At 46.4% G+C, this 18,648-nt stretch overlaps 1 protein-coding gene across 2 annotated transcripts in view; it reads right to left on the reverse strand.

Moving 5' to 3' along the window:
- CNKSR3 (CNKSR family member 3) overlaps positions 1-18,648 on the reverse strand; it is an 86,239-nt gene that overhangs the window by 20,761 nt on the left and 46,830 nt on the right. For both annotated transcript variants that reach the window (XM_040965286.1, XM_040965285.1), the window contains exons 2-4: positions 12,973-13,136; positions 5,940-6,142; positions 5,184-5,271 (exon numbers count right to left, since the gene is read on the reverse strand). In XM_040965286.1, the coding sequence (XP_040821220.1) occupies positions 5,184-5,271; positions 5,940-6,142; positions 12,973-13,136 (455 nt within the window). The remainder of the gene's footprint in view (positions 1-5,183; positions 5,272-5,939; positions 6,143-12,972; positions 13,137-18,648) is intronic.

Here is an 18,648-nt window from a genome sequence, read left to right on the forward strand (position 1 = left end):
AAGCTATGACAATGATGGCTTGACGTCTAGATGCTTCTTGGGACTCACAAGGCCCGTAACTCGTACCCCACCCCAATCCCTGAATCTAGGCAGCAGGGAGAGAGCAAGGCGAGGATGGGTGATGCCTGTCTTGTCCTAAGACCCTGCTCACTCCCCTGATGCAACGAGCTCACCAACCAATGAATCCATTTGACCAATTACTTCATTTGAAAGCCTATAAACCAAGAATAAAGTCCGCCCACGCTGCACAAGGTCTCGAGCATAACTGGTTCAACTCTGAATCTGAAAACCCTGACCATGGTCCCCAAAGTGACCTTAGGCTCAGCCAGCAATGGTCAGCTCTGGGCCTGCCTATGAGAACAGCTTTCAAATAAGGGTTTGAGTAAACTCAGCCACAGAAGTTTATTTTAAACACCGCTGAGATTAAATCAGATATTTTAGTCCCGGATAGATGAAAAGGCTTAACAAAACATTCATTAACACACTGCCAGAAAGTGGTCTTGAGGTATGCTATTGATGACATTTAAAAAAAGAGCTGGAATGCGAGGCATTATTTACTCAGCTTAAGAACAAAAGACTTGGAACACTGTATGAGCAGGGCTAGTTGATTACAGGACTCACCATTGTCCAGGGAAAAGCCACCAAGGTGAAAATGCCAATGCGAAACTTTCACAGTTAACCTTCCAGAACTATCTATAGCAAAAGATTTCAACAGACCTAACAGGGTATATGATGAACAACAGCTAGACGAACTGGATTCTCTGCTGCTTACCTAGCGCCATTCAGGATAATCCCTAGTTGGGACAACCCTAAACACAACCCCAAACTGGGCCAAGCTTCAGGAAAATGCTGATACTTCATGCACGTGAAAAACATTAATCAATTTAGTTCGAAGTGCCAGGCAAAGATTTTCTTTTAAATCAAACTGTCATCGTACAGCTATTATTGGCATGGGGATGGCGACTGATTTCTACCACATGTGATTTAATAATCACACTTTCACTGTCTTCTTTGAAATAGTTTTAATTTTCTCAATCCAGTAAAAATATGCCCAACTGTAATAGCTGCTCTACTGCTTCCCAAAACGATACTGACTTCCAGGAAAAGAAGACACTATAAAAAAAGAAATTCAGAAATGTAATTTTACATGTGTGAATGCAACAGAAATCCAAGTTATAGGAGCAACTTCTGCAAAGTATGAATAATTACATCTCTAAGATGCTTTTCTGCCTTCCACTTGTACATGACAATGAACTATCGACTGCTACGATGGCTCGTCCCTTGCTAATACTATCCACTAGTTACTAATAATTAGTGGCTTTAGAGACACCCATTGATGCAGCCTTGTGCTAGAAACATCACTGAACATCTCTGTGATACTTCCTCACAAAGCCCGAAACAACTTCAGCGCTTTTCCTTGAGGAGGCAGTGGCAGAAGTGCCCCTCAGAGCACCAGGGCCCAAGAGTGAGTCACGTTCCAGGTGTGGCCACAGGGGTCCTAAAATCTGCTCTTCTTTGATGGGTACAAGAAGCCACCATGAAGACGGTTTTCTGCTACGGGATTCAGCTCTCCCGCCTCCCTCACCGTTCAAGTCCAAGTGTGAAAGGGCTTGTTTCTTACCTTCCCCACCAACCGCGAATGTGGGGAAAGTTCCCACACCCATTTCCACTAAGAGGAAGCAGCTGCGGGCGTGACTTCACACTGCTTGGCATGAAGAGAACAGAAAGAGGTGCTGGAACCACGTGAGCCCTCATGAGTCAGACAGGACAGAAGGCTCTGCTGTTCGAGTCCTCAGTCACCTGGACCAGCAGGAACAGCCTGGCCTCATGGGCAGAGACCTAGCCTGGGACCTTGCACCTGACCCCTGCATCTCAATCTCCTTCCTGCGCCTCCGAGAATGATGGGTACTCGGGAACAGTCATTTCCTCATGTTTCCATCTCTCCATTCAGCTCTCTGGGGGGCTCAAACACGACGGATCCCCCTATTTCTTCCCACACTGCAACTCAGTGCCTGCTGCTGCCATCTCTGCATGGCTACTCCAATTTTTCACAACAGAACAGATTAAATACATCATTCACGTTCCCTTCCCTCCTTGATTTCCTTCATCAGAAATGAGCCTGAAAACCAGACGGGAAGGTGGCTCCCTATGCTTGGTGTAGGACTGCCCGGCTCATGCATTCTCGCAGGAGTGCAGTTTCCAAATGTGTGCTGGGGGCTGGGGAAGCAGCCCTCTTTCTCCTTCTGATTTATACATTACAACAGAAAGCAGGAACGCAGAGATGCAGAGAATTTGGCAAGAACGGAGGAAATGTGGCAACATGCAGGAGAGAGGAGCAAAGGAAATGAGCAAAGCCTCCTCACAGGCAGAGACACAAAGACTAAAGGCTGGAGAAAGACGCCAGGCTTCTGCACTGGGAAGAAAATCATCAACAGCCTTCACTCACCACTTCCCACAGGTCCCCATTATAAGGAACGAGGGACAAAAGAGAGGTCTCTTCCCCAAGAGACAACGAACCTTCCCAAGAGGCCGGAAGGCAGGGGGAAAGGCCCAGGCACCCTGAGCTCTTCACCTGAAGTACAGGCCATGACATTCCCATGTACACACATATATTGTCAACCTTACTCCTTAAACCGCTACCACTGGGGGCAGCATTCTAGTGCAATGAGCTAAACTGTCACTGAAATACCACTATTTCATCTCTGCCAGTTCAAGTTCCAGCTGCTCGACTTTCAATCTGGCTCCCTGGTAATGCTCCTGGGAAGGCAAAGGGCCCCGATGGAGTTCAAGAGCCCTGGTTTTAGCCTGGGAAGTCAGTGAAGATGGCCCATGTATCTGAACCCCCACACACATCTTGCAGACCTGGATGAAGCTCTTAGCTTTACCCTGGTCCAGGCCTTTGGCCACTGTGGCCACTTGGGGAGTCAACCAGCAGATGGAAATATCAATCTCTCTATCTCTCTTTCTCCAAATAAACAAAGAAAATAAAAAAGAGAGACTTCTGGCATCAGCTTAGCCCCGTCCTGGCTGTCAAGGCCACGTTAGGATCAACCAGGAGACTGAAGGGATCTGTCTGTCGAAATACCCATCAATCAATCTATCTTTCTATCTCTTTGCCTCTCTGCCTATCAAATAAATAAGCCTTTAAAAAACAAACTCTACCTTGGACATCCAAAAAGTAAGAGTAACATATTTGGTTCTCCTCTCCAATATATTAATTTTGGTTTCAGAAAACTGGACAAGATTTTTAAATTTCCTACCCTAGTCTAATACTTCTTTAAATAGACATTAATACAATCTATGTCTTACTTCCCAAGCAGCACTAACCAGACCCAACCCTGCCTAGCTCACAACAATCTTCTGAGGAAGGAATTATTTTAGCATACATTACCCATCTATATCCTATTTGCATGCATAAATATGGCTATATGTGAGATCTCTCTAAGTAAAGAACATTTATTCTCCTTTTTCCAGGATGAAGGGTTCAGTTCCTACAGTCCTCCTACCTTTTACTGTACTATGGTAATATTAATTTTCTTCCCAATTTTTGTTTTCTATAGCAATGTGTAGGCATAGATACATTACAAATACAGACTCATACATAGATCTATTTTAATTGCTTTTGGTGAGCTTGTCTTGATCCGCATCTTCCTTCTTACAGAACAGCAAGTTTAGAAGCCATTCTGGAAACTCTGTATTGGTGTCTTCCATTTACAGATAAGCCATTTGCAGCCATAAATCTATGGGACCCATCCCAATGCCAGTTCCCAGTACAGGTGGGACTGGAACCTATGGCTGTCTCTTTGAGAGAACACACTCTTGCCCCCTAAACTCCTCCCATGTGCACCACAAACAAACAAAATTCATACACACCATTTCCGTTTCTTGTGTCTCCTGAGTGTGGGCTAAACTTCTCCCCATAATGAGAAGTTCTCATCAACTTGTTCATCACAAGCAGGTTCTCAGTCATTTCAGTGCACATTTTAAAATCATCATTCGCCCTGGGCCAGGCACTGTCAGGCCCCTGGCAGGCTGTGTGTCCCATCAGCTCCTAATAATCAACACAACGAGGACCATGGGAGAGGCACCCCCAGACGCCGTGCAACAAGCAGACAGTGACAATGGGGGACTTGTTCAGGTGCCACGGTCTCACTGACACCACGCTCACAGGCTCAACTGCGCCTCAGCCAGCTCCTTCTCCAGGCAGGGATGCCGTTCCCAGTCATTCCACGTCCCTCCCCCCTCAGGACTTCTATAATTTACACACTCGTGTGTGTGTGTGTGTGTGTGTGTGTGTGTGTGTGTGTGTGCTCGCCATCTCCCTAGATGAACGCCATCTCTATCTCTTTCAAACAAATAAATCTTTTCAAAAGTCTACTATTTGCTCTGTACAATGTGCTTAACTCATACTTTCACTGAATTGACTCCAAGTAAACTTGGTTAAAAATCAAAATAGGCTATTACAGGTGGAGGGAAGATAACAAATATTCTTGGCAGGTGTCAGGATGTTGTCTTCCACCCCAAGTGCCAAGCCTCCTCCCTCCACAGCCTGACATACCACAGTGGGTACCAAGCTCCTTGACAACATTATCTTACACATCACTCACAGGCGCTCCTCCCTAAGGTCGTGACCTTGAACATGCACCTTGAGTCCTGCCAGCGACTGGCCCTCCAGTACCACAGCACCTGCACTCTCCGTGGTGCAGAGACGAACAGCACCAAGCCTTCCAGTGCTGCGTGTCTGCTACTGCACAGTTCAGGCTGCAGGAATGCATGCTCTGCCTTCTCATGTCATCTCAGCGGCGGAAACAAACACAGAATCCCCGGATCTTAGAACCAAGTGAGACATGAAAAAAATGAAGCAGCAGATACAGAAAAGTGCTGAGAAAAAAAGCTACTCCAGAATTGCTATTTCAAAAAGCTGAGTGCTCGAACATGTTAGAGGACGTACAAGCCCATGAGTGTGAGCATTGTCAAACAAGACAGCCATCTTTGGTTCAAAGGTCACAGGTCGGTTTTCAGGGAAACCAGTTACGGGAGGCATCCAACTGAAAGGGTTCCTTCACCTCTCCCCAGCTGCGACAGACACAAGGCAGGCTACCTACACGGAAGCCCTCTGAAGGGGAGACAGGAAACGGAAACAAAGAAACAGAAGGGCCAGCCCAGGGATGGGGTCCACTGACCTTCTGGACTGTAGTGGTCAGGTCCAGGCAAAGCTGGATGATTCTGTTCTTTGTGACTGAGAAGTCGGTGATGCCTGTAAACGGAGCCCTAGGGAAGAAGGAAAAGTGCCTTTAAAGAAAGACCTGCATGGCGGGAATACCCCAGAATCCTCTTCTGTGGTTAGCCAGCACATGTACCCAAGCAGTGACATCACCCGTGAAACACGAGTGTGCATAAAGGCAGGAAAAAGCTCCAAAAAACAAATTTTAAAAAGGGTGGGAGGGGAAGCCACAGTATATAATGAACAAGAATGCATTCTACACTCAAAATAGAAGGTTCTTGAATTCACTTGCCATAAGGACATAAAGGTGAGGTATATGCTAGAGACAAAGTTGATCATCCCGCGGCAGATACCCACATCACCACTCTGAGCCTCCTGGATGTATACAGATACTATGTGTTCATCAAAACATAAAATACAAAGCCACGAGCCCGAGCCGTGACAATTAACATCGCATCTAAAGCCAACAGCCTCCACTCCCCCTAGAAGATCGCTGATACTAACCCCAGCAGAACACGATTCGATTCGCAGCGGAAGCTCCACTCTGCGAGGACTCCACTCCTGCCATCCCCTTCAAGTCGCTCAAGGAATCCTGAAACCTCCCACCGACTCTACTGAGTTCCCGCGAAAGGAACACACCAGGCAGGACGGGGTGCTTCCCCGAGACACAAGAGCAGGCTTCCATGCGCCACGGCCCTCCGGCCCTGCCACTCACCGGTCCAGCCAAGCCAGCAGGGCCTTCGCAGCCCCGATGAGCTCCACCACCGAGGTCAGGAACTCATTGGGAGGTTTGCGGGATGTGTTCCCGTCGTAGGCTGGGCTTTTCCTCCGGCTACTGACGCAGTTCTGCAGGTTGTGGGAACACGCTCGCAGCTTCAGAACCAAGTTCTTCATGTTATCGGTTTCAAGGCCATAATTCTGCAGAAAAGGGAACAGAAGTCAGGTGGAAAATTAGAGAATCGTCAACAGCCAAACCCACGAAATAACGTCCAGGATCCCTACAGTCTATCCCCGCCCCGCTCAGACACCCCCTGCTGCCTCTTCCTTCAGCATTCCTGCTCCTGCGGCAGCCTCTTCTCTCCACAAATCCCAACAAAGCAGCTCATTCTTATCACTCAGGTCGTGGCCCGAACGCTCCCTCCACTGCAAAGCTCCACGGCCTGACTGTCCGGACCAGGCTTCCTCAGGCAGACCCCTAACTGATGATTCTCCACAGTGAGAAGGGACTCCTGTGCTACGCAGGATGTGAGCAGCACTCCTGGCCTCTTAGACGTCACTGGCTTTCCGCTCCCCAGCTGTGACAACCAAAAATGTCTCCGCTATTGCCACCAGTCCTCGCAGGGGCAGAAGTGTGTCTGTCCCCTCAGCATGGCACTCACTGCTGCCCCCTGTGGATCCCCATGTTTACTGCCTCCTTGCTCCCCAGGGTGCAAGGGCCATCTGCAGAGCAACAGGTGACACCACCGTCCATGGCTGACCAGCATCCAGGTAAGACGCACAAGAAACAGCAGTGCTGATGCGATGTTGGCACACCTGGAAAGTGACTGCCCTCTCCTGAGTGGGCTCCTAACACGTGTGCCGTCTAGATGGCATTCAACACACTTGGATACTTTCCAAACACAGAACCACCAGTCCTGAGGTGGGTGCTGCAGTGCCATGTGCTCAAGTCTGTATCACGGTGCCTGGCATGCAGTCCCGTCAACACTTCCTCCACCTTGCTGCTCATGTGCATCTTAGCAGGCAGCAGACCAAAGCCCAAATACTTGGGGAAACTTGATGGAGTTCCAGATCCCAGATTTTGCCCAGCCAGTCTTTTGTGGGTATTTAAGGAATGAAGCAACATACAGAAAAAAATCTCTCTCTCCCATTCTCTTTGTTATTTTGCCAAATAAATAAAGATCAATTCTCAGGAAACAACACTTAACTCTGAGATGACTTTGTAGATATATTTTTTTAAAGATTTATTTTTTATTGGAAAGGCAGATATACAGAGAGGAAGATCCTCCGTCTGATGGTTCACTCCCCAAGTGGCCACAACGGCCGGAGCTGAGCCAATCTGAAGCCAGGAGCCTCCACCGGGTCTCCCACGCGGGTGCAGGGTCCCAAAATCCTGGGCTGTCCTTGACTGCTTTCCCCGGCCACAGGCAGGAAGCTGGATAGAAAGCGGGGCCGCCAGGATTAGAACCAGCGCCCATATGGAATCCCAGCTTGTTCTAGGCGAGGACCTTAACCACTACACTATCGTGCTGGGCCCTGCAAGTATGGTTTGAATATTTATATTCAACTGTACATAGCCTAAGTTGATGCTTCATCATTTTAGCAAGAGAAATAAAATAAAATAAAGCTACTTCTAGGGGTACAGTACACTGTCTCAATAGCATTCTAAAGCAAGAACATAGTCTCACCTAAAAACTGGGGGGGAAATGTAATTGCTACTTACTGTATGCCAGGAAGTAGGCCAAACATTTGACATGCACGATCTCCTACCAGACCTTAAATGGCAAGGTTACTACCTCGCTGTTACACATGAGGACCCTGAGGCACAGAACCAGTGAATAAATTCTCCAGGGTCACACAGCCAGGCAGCAATAGGGATGGGATGTCGATAAAAGCACTGGAGCTTTGGCTCCAGAGGCCGTGTTCTCGCCACACACACACCTTGCCCAGGAAAAGCTCAAAGAATAAGACAGTGATGGTGATCAGGCAAGAATCAGAAAAGCAGCTGGTGATCCTTGAGCTAGCACAAACGGACAAGCTGCTAAACCCCACAACCGCTCTCCTGACCTGCCACATTCTCTTTCAACAGCTGGCTCCTTCTAGTTGGCTCCAGTCATCTGCGGTCCCAGCACCAAAGAGGGACAAGCCACGTTCCAAAACCAAGATCTCTAAAGCATAAAGACACCTGGAGGTTTTGCAAGAACTTGCTTTTTGGAAAATGAACTCTAGTAAATCAGTAACAATGAAAGGCTTTGACTTTGATGAAAACCATTCTAACTTTAAATAGACTTTACTCAAATTTTATATTCATGCCACTTCCTAATAAAACGAAAAATAACCTTAGAAAATTTAGGCAGGCCAGGAACCAGTGTTGGGGCATGGTGAGCTAAGCTGTCGCCTGCAATGCTGGCTTCCCATATCAGAGCGCTGGTTCAACTCCTGGGTGTGCTCCTCCACCTTCAGCTCCCTGCTTAGTGTGCCTAAAAAGGCGTTGGAAGATGACCCAACGTGTCAACGTGTGGCCCCCTGACACGCACACGGGAAATACAGACAGAACTCCAGGCTCCTGGTGTTGGCCCAGCCCTGGCAACTGCGACTATCTGTGGAGGGAACCAGCAGATGGAATAGCTCTCTCTTTCTCTATCACTTCTCTTTCAAATAAATAAGTATTTCTGGAAGAAAACATAGCTAGAAAATCCCATATGAGTTAAGCACAAATTAACTGAATTTTGTCTTGTATAACTTTTTTAAAACTGCATATTGTAAAACATGACTCGTGGTGCATCTAAACCTTGAGATCTCCATTCCTTTTGTTTCCTTGCTGTCATTCCTGCCGACTAAAATGCGACATTGTCCTTCAACAGCAAATGCAAGGATGAAAGAGGAGCTGTCATCACAGGCTTGTTCAACCCAGAGACCCACGATGGACTGGGTGACAGCCTGCACGACACAGCTTGCTCGGAAGGACTCAGGGCTGTGACTCAACTGAAGTGTTCCTTCCTGCAGAGACCTGAACCTCTGAGAGCGTTTCCCCAGGAGCAGGAACGGCAACCTGCCCGGTCACCGTGAGTTACTCAGAACTTGTTTGTTGCACACACACGTCCACATCTAAGTCAACACGCACTACACGTGACTTTATTGCTGGGAGAAACTTAAAACCTCCCTCCTCTGCACATCCACCACTTCGATACAAAACCGAAGAGGGTGGGCAGTTTCTGATAACCGGCTCTCCTCACGCTCCATTCACTTGGCGCTCACTCATTTTTATTTTCCCAAAACAGATACGGTCGGGAGAAAGAGAGTACGATCTTTCAGAAAAAGAACAGGGAAACGCCTCCTCCCTGCCCCCAGTCCACAGCAAGGAGAAAACAAAGCCCCAAAGACTCACAAGTGTGGAAATGCAATCAGGAAAGAATTATTGACTTCAGCGTCCCGCAGCGAAACCCAGAAAACAAGGAATTTCTCAGCCCAGACGTGAGAACTTGGACCAGTCTTTCTCCTAAATCTTGTCTCCTTCAGTAAGTGTTCTAAGTAACATTTCAAGAAGACGCTGGCAATGCGACAAGTGATGCGAGTCACCCAGGGGCCATCGATCATCTCATGGCTGCTTAGAGAAATCCCACGCCAGCAAGGAGGAAGGGAACGAGGCCAGCCATGTTCCTTTCGGGGGCTTTCACTGCTGTACGCGACAGAGCTGTGGACAAGCTGTCCCTTCGTCTCTGTCCCTGCCAGCTCTGTGGCGACCTCGTGTGCAATGAAGGGATGCCACAAACACAAATCAAAGCCGTCCTACTGACTTGGGTTAACAATGGATAACAAGAATAATGCTTCAGAGCGTTCTTACAGGCATTTGGTAAGTTACTAAGCATGATCAACTCAGGGCACAATCCCACTGGTCATGAGTCAAGAGTCATTTATCATTTCAGGGGAATACCATTGTACACAAGCATTTGGGACAAGTGTGCACTGCAGGGCAATTAGGCATCATCGCTTCACACACTCATTCCAATTTTGTTCACTTCTCAGCCTACTTCAAGCATGAAAACATAGCTGTCCCCGTCTGGGTCGGCAGGAAACCAGGGCCCCGCTGACCTGGCAAAGAACGCAGCTGGCTGCTCCTCCACCCACCCTCTCAGTCAGAGCTGCCTTGCAGAACTTTGTGCAGAGATGAAAATGGGTTTTGTCTACGCTGGCCAATATGGTGGCCACTAACCACGTGCAGCTACTGAGCTCTTGAAATGCAGCCAACACAACTGGAAGAACTGAATTTCATCTCATTCTAGTTCGTTTTCATTTATACTCACCCGTGGCTAACAGTTATCCCACTGCAAAGCGTGGCAGGACCCTGCAGCGCAGTGACCCTGCCCAGGACATGAGAACAAGAGCGAAGGAGAGGGAAGGAGACGTGGAAAAGCAAGAAGAAAGAAAATTTGCGTTCAGATTCTGAATTCAATCTTGGCTCCTGGCCCTGGCCTCCTCTGACAATACAGGTCACTCTACTAAGCCATTCCTGCTGGCCAAGACCAATCACTGGTCACACGTGGTGGCTTCCCTCCTAACCACAACCGCTGACTACCACTGCGTGTCAGCGTGGGCTTCTAGTTTAGGTCCCTACATTGTCTTAGCCAAAAGGCTGAGAAACCATCTATTTTAGGTCTCTGTCCAGCCTATTTGCCCTTCTCTTTGCTCTTAAATGTTCCAGTGGCTTTTTTTTTCTACCTCCTTCTTGTTTTCTAGTTCTGTTCATTTCCTATCATTAAGTCAGCACCCATTAAACTGACTTTACGTAAAAACCTCTATTATAACACTAAGGTCGACTGTCATTACACATTAACTTCCAGAGAGATGAATTGCTCAAAACAGAAAAGTTTCCAACATTTAGATATCAAAAAAAAAAAAAAAAAAAAAAAAAACAACTACGCTGGAGGTGAACTGTACATACATTACAATGAGGATTAAAAGGAGATTATAGCAACACGAAGGTATATTTTCACAGAACCCCACTACAAGTTTTCTCCAGCCAGACAGGGCACATTCATTTCCAAGCCCTTTGGGGCACTGCAAGGCACAGGGTTAATCCAGAATGGGTCTGAAGTCAAAGTGTGGTCTACAGAGGCAAGTGCAAGGGAGTTATGGGGGATAAAACACAGCCTGGGGCTCTGGCCACTGTCCAGCTTCACTTTCACCTAGTATTTTCAGGGACAGGGAAGAAAACCAGGCAGAGAAAGCCCCGAGGCAGCTCCACTGGCTCCTGTCCCAGAGTGGACAATACGGGCCTCCTCGCCCCTCAAGCTTCAGACTACAGAGCAATTTATCTGTCCTCCAAGTATTACCACAAAGTTAAAGAGGACAGCTCGGATTGGCTGAACGTGAAGCAGGAAAAAACAGAAAGCCATGTTCCTAAACATTATCCCGACAGTAAATTCCACATGTTTGTCTGAAAAACAGACGGTTTTAATAACAAACAGGATGCCTAGACATCTTCCAGGGAGACAAAACATTGACAGTACGTAGCCGGCCACACTGGAGTGAGCATTACCGGACAAATGGGGAAGGCAGACACCATCACGTCCCCAGAGGTCAGGCTGTTAGAGACGGGATGGCATGCGAGAGCCCCGCCTCCTGGCCTGGCGCTCAAACCACTCGGCCACAGTGGCTCCCCCGTGGCAGCTCATTTATCAACCACCAATAATTCCCCTAGTACTTTCCTAAACAAGAACAGAACATCTCAGCGCCCAAGACAGGGCTCTGTCCATTTTAAGAAGAACTCGCTCAGTGCAGCAAGTGTTATATAATCAACGGAATGCAGCGCAGCCATGGCAATGTAACAGGGGCACATTCTTTCCCACCATTCCTAGTGATGTCATTGTATAGCCCCCTGGCTCGGGTTCACAGCATTACTAACCCAGCTTGAATGCTGCTGACTTTGTCCAAGCCCGGAAACTTCAGTAAACTGCACCATAGCAGGGCACCCTCACGGGCCCCTTCGATCCCATCCATGCCAAGCAGTGGGTAAGCAAAGTGCCCACTCCTCAAAGAACTACCCAGGCAACCACAGGTGTGATGCAAGTAGCAGGACCTGGAAGGATCTCCCTCACTCAGGTTAAAGACCAAGTCCTGCCATCTTGCCCTCGAAGCCACCTTTTCATAGGGTGACCATCTCAAGCTGCAACATTTGTGAGGCAAACACCTGTGAGCCTTAAAATGTGTTTTATAGGAACAAAAACAGCAAACTTGTTTCAATTAGATGATGTTTTCATTCAGATTATCTCCATCTTTCTATTCTTTACAAAAGATTTTAAAAATAGGAATACTACAGGCACTTTCTGGTAGCAAAACTGGAGCGAGTTCAGGTCCATGGGTCCCCACTACCACCACTCTGCCACTGTAGCTCAGAAGAAACCACAAGCCAGCACAAAATGGGCATGATTGTGTTCTGATAAAACTTCATTTGCAAAAAATTAACAGGGAGCCCAATTTAACACACAGGCTGCAATCTGCCAACCCTTAAGCTAGGAAGTCATTTATTTTCTTCACTTTTCATATGATCTTCAATTTACACTTCATATCAATGGCTCACTGAAACTCTATCAAGCCAGCGCTATGACACAGAGGGTATAGTCACAGCTTGAGACAACAGTATCCCATATGAGCATAGCTTGAAGCCCCAGCTAGTCCACTACTGATCCAGTTCCCTGGGAAAGCAGCAAAAGATGGTCCCAGTGCTTGGGCCCTGTCATCCATGTGGGACACCTATAAGAAGTTTTAGATTCCTGGCACTGTTGAGCCCAGCCATGACCATCAAGACCATTTGGGGAGTGAACCAACAGATGGAAAAGCAATCAGTCTCTTTCTCTCCCTTTCTCTCCTCCTCTCTGTCTCTCCCACCATCTCCCTCCATCTCCCTGCATAGTTCTACCTTCCAAATAACTGAATCATGACCCCTCCTCAACCACATCCCCAACCATGAAGTCGTAGACTAAGGCTCTCAAGCACCCACTCCAGACCTCAGCACCTTCTCCTGAACTCACCAGTGCACACAGTAGGTCGACGGCCTCCAGCACCAGCTCCTGGTGTCCAATCCGCGTGACCCCCAGCTCCTCGAGATCCTGGTGGGAGATCCGCAGCAGCTGTTCTCCATCTATCTTCTCCCGTTCAAACTTGTGGACGTATGGCTGCAGGCAGTCATCCAACCCTGCCAGAAAGACAAAATGGTCATTATCATCATTTAAGACTTTAACCCAAAAGTTGTCACAAGGAAATCAATCTTGGCCATCACTGACCATGCTGTCGCTACTTCATTATCTAGAGAATGTCCATGCCACCTGACAGATGACATCCATCAGGCCAGCACAGAATTCCCAACGGAATATAGCACAGTGTTACCCCACTTTCTCATGCTCTGTAAGCTAAAGGAACAGACACCTAACCACCAATGACATGAAATGCAAGGTGTCCGTACCGGATGTATGTTATGTATGTGCTAAGCAATTCTTCCTTTTGGATACCACCCGTCTGTCATGCACAGCATCATGTCAGGCTTGCCGATCAGAATACTTTGTCCCAGTGCCTGGTATGTGGTTAGACTGACCACAGTACTCCACATGCCAGCCAGTCATGGCCATGCCAATCAAGTTACACCAAAATCTCCCTTCGCATGTAATGCATGAGGACAAAAAGACAAAAGCTCTTCTTGTCCATGCGGGAGGCACAGGAAACAACTTTGGCAATGCTGACCGTCATTTTTCCAAGAATAGATCCCTCAGAGCAAGACGGAATGTTCCACTAGTATCTAGCATACCCCCAGGTTTTAACTTTGCTTACAGACATGACTAGCCCTCAAATTTTTCACTTACATTGAAATACATTCCCTCTTTAGCTGAACAGTGTGGATGCTGAGTTTCCATTCCTTGTGACTAAAAACATCTGAATGGACACAGCTTCAAAAGAAGTGACTAGCAGCAGCATGGTGATATTAAATGGGTCTGCTTATGGGAACGGGTCCAGGTCAAGTACTACTGCCAAAAATGCCCTTATAGAATGACTACAGTGGGTAAGCCAGATAGAATTTGGGACTCCATCTCTGCCACGAAATTCTCTGGTCAGCTTGTTTTAATGGTTTTGCTGGATAATATTTTACCTTGAATCAACTGAGCCATGCAAGCCTTATGGTAAGTCATCTTTTTTTCAAATATATATATATTTTTTATTAATTGCATTGCATTATGTGACACAGTTTCATAGGCTCTGGGATTCCCCCAACCCCTCCCCCCATGGCGAATTTCTCCACCTTGTTGCTGTATTACATTTCAAATTCAGTCAAAATTCTTTCATTGCAAGCATATACCAAGCATAGAGTCCAGCATCTTAATGTCCAGATAAATTCAACAGTTTCTTGGGGAGAACATCTCTGGTCTGAAGCAGAGCTGGCAGAATATCATCCTGATCAATTTAAATCCACAACATAACATCAACGAAAATTTACAACATTATGGAATTAATTGACATGGTATTGAGTAACCATTATGTTAAAAAAAAATGCAAGTTCTTAACCACATCCTGTGACTACTTCATTGACATTTCAATTTTAGTTTATATGCAACTGGCTTCTATACACCTTAAAATGGCATAGGGTACTATTCAGCTGTCTCATGTCTATTTTCATTTTAGTATTTAGCAGTTTATATTGTTGAAGCATAACTTTGCTGAACTTGGCAGATTTTGGATAGTCTAAACTGGGTTATAACTCTAACAAGACATATGTCAACAACTGAGGTGTAGGACAGTTTTAGGAGGGGTGTGCAGAGAAATCTTCAATACCTTAGTGAGGAGTAACTAATCTTTGTGTCCTACCTAGTAAAGTATACGTGAGTCCATGCTGACCATTTCCTGTCTGGTTCTAAGCTTTCCTTGTTGTTCTCTGTCTATCTATTCTAATTTGTGTGTGTGTGTGTGTGTGTGTGTGTGTGTGTGTGTGTGTGTGTGTGTGTGTGTGTGTGTAAATCAGTATGGAGAGTGCTTGGAAAATCGCAAATAAACCTGCCTTATGACCCAGCTATCCCACTCCTAGGAATATACCCAAAAGAAGTGAAATCTGCATGTGAGAAGGGGATCTGTAACCCTATATTTATGGTAAGTCATCTTAGGCTACAAATGCATACATAAAACATGAGTGCTCTACTTAACTAGAACAAAATATGTGGAAGGAGAGCTGCTGTCCTACTGTCCAACACACACACACAAACGCACCATGTGCACACGTATTTATCTTACTCGACCCTCGCAGAACCTGCATCATGTGGGTATTTCTCTAGACTAGAAAAAATAAACATAAGACCCAAGTCACAGAATCTATGGATCTTGGACCCAATGTGTTGGCTCAATTGCTGATCCTCTCCTCACCAGCGCCAGGATCTCTGATGGGCACTGGTTCATGTCCTGGCTGCTCTACTTCCCATCCAGCTCCTTGCTTGTGGCCTAAGAAGGCAACGGAGGATGGCCCAAGGCCTTGGGATCCTGCTTCTCCATGGGAGACCAGGACAAAGCTCCTGGCTCCAGGCTTCAGATCAACTCAGCTCTGGCCTTTGTGGTTACTTGGGGAGTGAACCAGTATACAAAATTTTTCTCTCTGTCTCCTTCTCTCAATATATGTACCTTTCCAAAATAAATAAATAAAATAATAATTAAAATGTATATGACTCTTAAAGTACAATGCTGGGACCAACTTAAATCTCTAACTTTCACTATTTGTCCCATTAAGACAGAAAGAAGAGCACATTTTTCTGACAGTCGCTTGAAGCTATCAGACACAGGTGGTAAGCAAAAACTGTCCTTTGATAATAGCCCTCTGAGAACAACACACACTCCTGAACTGACATGAAACAGACGGACTCCGTCACAGCCTGTGGAACAAGGATACAGAACTCAGTGCACTCTGATGGCCTCCAGCCACGGCATCCTCCACGTGAATCGGGCAGGCATCTGCAGGTGTGGAGATGGTGGCCACATCTGGGCTGCAGAGGAGCATGTCAGCACGGGGAGCACACGCTTCCTGCAGGCAGCAGTGACAACGCCACTTGGGAGGACGGTGTCCTTCCTGGGTGTACAGACGAGGAAGTGAGGGACTGTGGCGGACTCATATCCTGCCCTAAGATGCCAAGAGAAGGATTTTTTATATTCTTTTTTTTTTTTCCTCAGCTGCACGGAGAGGAAAAGAAAAGAAAGCTCAAATTAAAATCACGATCTCTTGGATGTAAGCCTGGCTCGTCTATATGTTGCCTGGCTAACGCAGGATCGTAACAAGGAATCACAACATTCTCCCATCGAATCTAAGCCAGAAGTAAGGTCAGTGTGAAAATAGAATCACTGACCCTTGAGTTAGCTAGAAGGTGTTTCAGATCTGAGCCCAAAACTGGGGATGTTTGGCCAAAAAGTGACTTATCATGACTATTACCTAAATCAATTAGCCAAGTTCCAACTCAGATCACCAGACCCCATATTCCTATTTCAGGATTTTGCCTTTCCTAACCAACTTTTTGCCATTTGAAAGACTTTTTGAGATAATTTGTTAATGAAATTTTCAACAACTCATGTCAGACATTTAAACCTTGAAAGAGCTGAATTCCATCTTCCCAAATTCACAGGACAACATCTGGTACCTTAGAAAACATCTGAGGATAACAAAGAGGCAATTAAATTGAAATTACATCATTAGGATGGGCTCAATCTGCATGGATGACATTCCTTAAAAAAAAAAAAAAGATTTATTTTATTTAATTGAAAGGCAGAGTTACACACAGAGAGACAGAGATCTTTCATCTGCTGGTTCACTCTTCAAATAGCCACAATGACTAGGGCTATGCCAGGCTGAAGCCAGGAGCCAGGAGCCACGTCTGGGTCTCCCATGTGAGTGGCAGGGGCTCAGGCTACTCTCATGTGGGGTTCAGCCATCCCAACTAGCAGCTTAACTATTGTGCAAAAAGCCTTTCCCCAAGACTTCTTTTTTAGTTAACTAAAAAATGAAAAAAATGAAATTTCAGAAACAGCTTCAGAGCATGAAGGAAGTATTTAGGGCATGAAGAAAAGGCCAGGATGGGAAATACAGGGATGGCTGGGGGTTGGAACACAGGCTGCAACTGAGACTGAGAACTAAACACCAAGGCCATTAAAGCAAAGCAAACCAGATGGGGCCAGCATAGGGGAATCGTTGGCTAGGCCTCCGTCTACGGGGCACCAAGCCTTATGGGCAATGGTACGCATCCCTGCTGCTCCACTCCCAATCCAGTTTCCTGCTTATGATCTGGAAAGAAGTAGAGAATGGTCCAAGTCCTTGGGACTCTGCACCCGACCGGGTTTTGAACAGGATTGGCTGCAGCCATTACAACATTTGGTGAGTAGAGGGAACCAGCAGATGGAAGATTTCTCTCTCTCTCTCTCCCCCCACCCCCAAACTTTCAAACTCAGCCTGAGGAAGGAAGGAAGGAAGGAAGGAAGGAAGGAAGGAAGGAAGGAAGGAAGGAAGGAAGGAAGGAAGGAAGGAAGGAAGGAAGGGAGGAAGGAAGGAAGGGAGGAAGGAAGGAAGGAAGGAAGGAAGGAAGGAAGGAAGGAAGGAAGGAAGGAAGGAAGGAAGGAAGGAAGGAAGGAAAAGAAAGAAATGCAAAGAGAAAAAAAGAGAGAGAGAGAGACCAGAGTCTCCAGGAGGATTCATGGGGCTGTGAGCAAGGTAACCTAAAGAAATCCAAGGGTTCCTGGGATGTAGATCATCCAGTAGAAACATCACATTGCTGCCCAAGGAACTCCATGGTCCATTGTGGCTCCAGCCTCTCCCCTGCAGGCACATGTACACTGAATACACGAGGTTTTAAATAGCATTGCCCCATCCCCCATTCCAATACATTATGGCCCATTGTGTGGTTATGCTATTGTTTAAAAGACAATTTAACATTTATAAGCACTAAATTAAGCTATTACACAGTCCCACAGAGCAGGGGAGACAGCCTCAGTTTCAACTAAACTCAATGGAAGCTTTATAATTTGCAGTTTCTTAAACGTCAAATGTACCTACTGCCCAGTTTCTTACTTCAAAGAATGTACAGTCTAAATAAAATTAAACACATTGCATTTGCACAGATTAAATGAAACACACATTATATGTGGGAGGAAACAGAATGGGAGTGACATATGAAAAGGATCAGATTTCCCCCAAGCTGTAAATAACTCCACACTTCCAAAGAAATCTCAAAAAAGGAAAAGCAAATTGGTCAGCCCAGATACAGTGGTTAACAGCCGAGTTCTAACCCTCATCTTACTGGCCCGGGGCCATGTTTCCCACTTGCCCCCGGCCCTGTGAAATAGAAACACCCATGGTGCCTAGAATTATGAAAATTCAATGCTGGGATCTCTTACGAGCTCAGAACACTCCTAAGAACAAAGCAAAAATACTAGAATTTTCATTGAGTTAAAAAAAGGAGTGGGGGGAGTGGCAGGGAAAGACGTAGGTCCTAAATTTTCCAAGAAACTCAGAATAAAAGTTGCTTGGAGGAAGAGAGCTAATTAGAAATAAAACGCAGCTCAACAGCATGCTCCATGACCTTCTTCTCCAAGGAGTGCTTCCTAATTTAGCAGCCTACAATAATTACTGATTTCACCTAAAAACATGCAATGCCTACGTTGCAGAAAATAAGCATTGTGCAAGTAGAGAATTTGCC

Source organism: Ochotona curzoniae, unplaced genomic scaffold, assembly GCF_017591425.1.
Source record: "Ochotona curzoniae isolate NIBS_2020 unplaced genomic scaffold, NIBS_Ocur_1.0 scaffold_3890, whole genome shotgun sequence".
NCBI classification, from domain to species: domain Eukaryota; kingdom Metazoa; phylum Chordata; class Mammalia; order Lagomorpha; family Ochotonidae; genus Ochotona; species Ochotona curzoniae.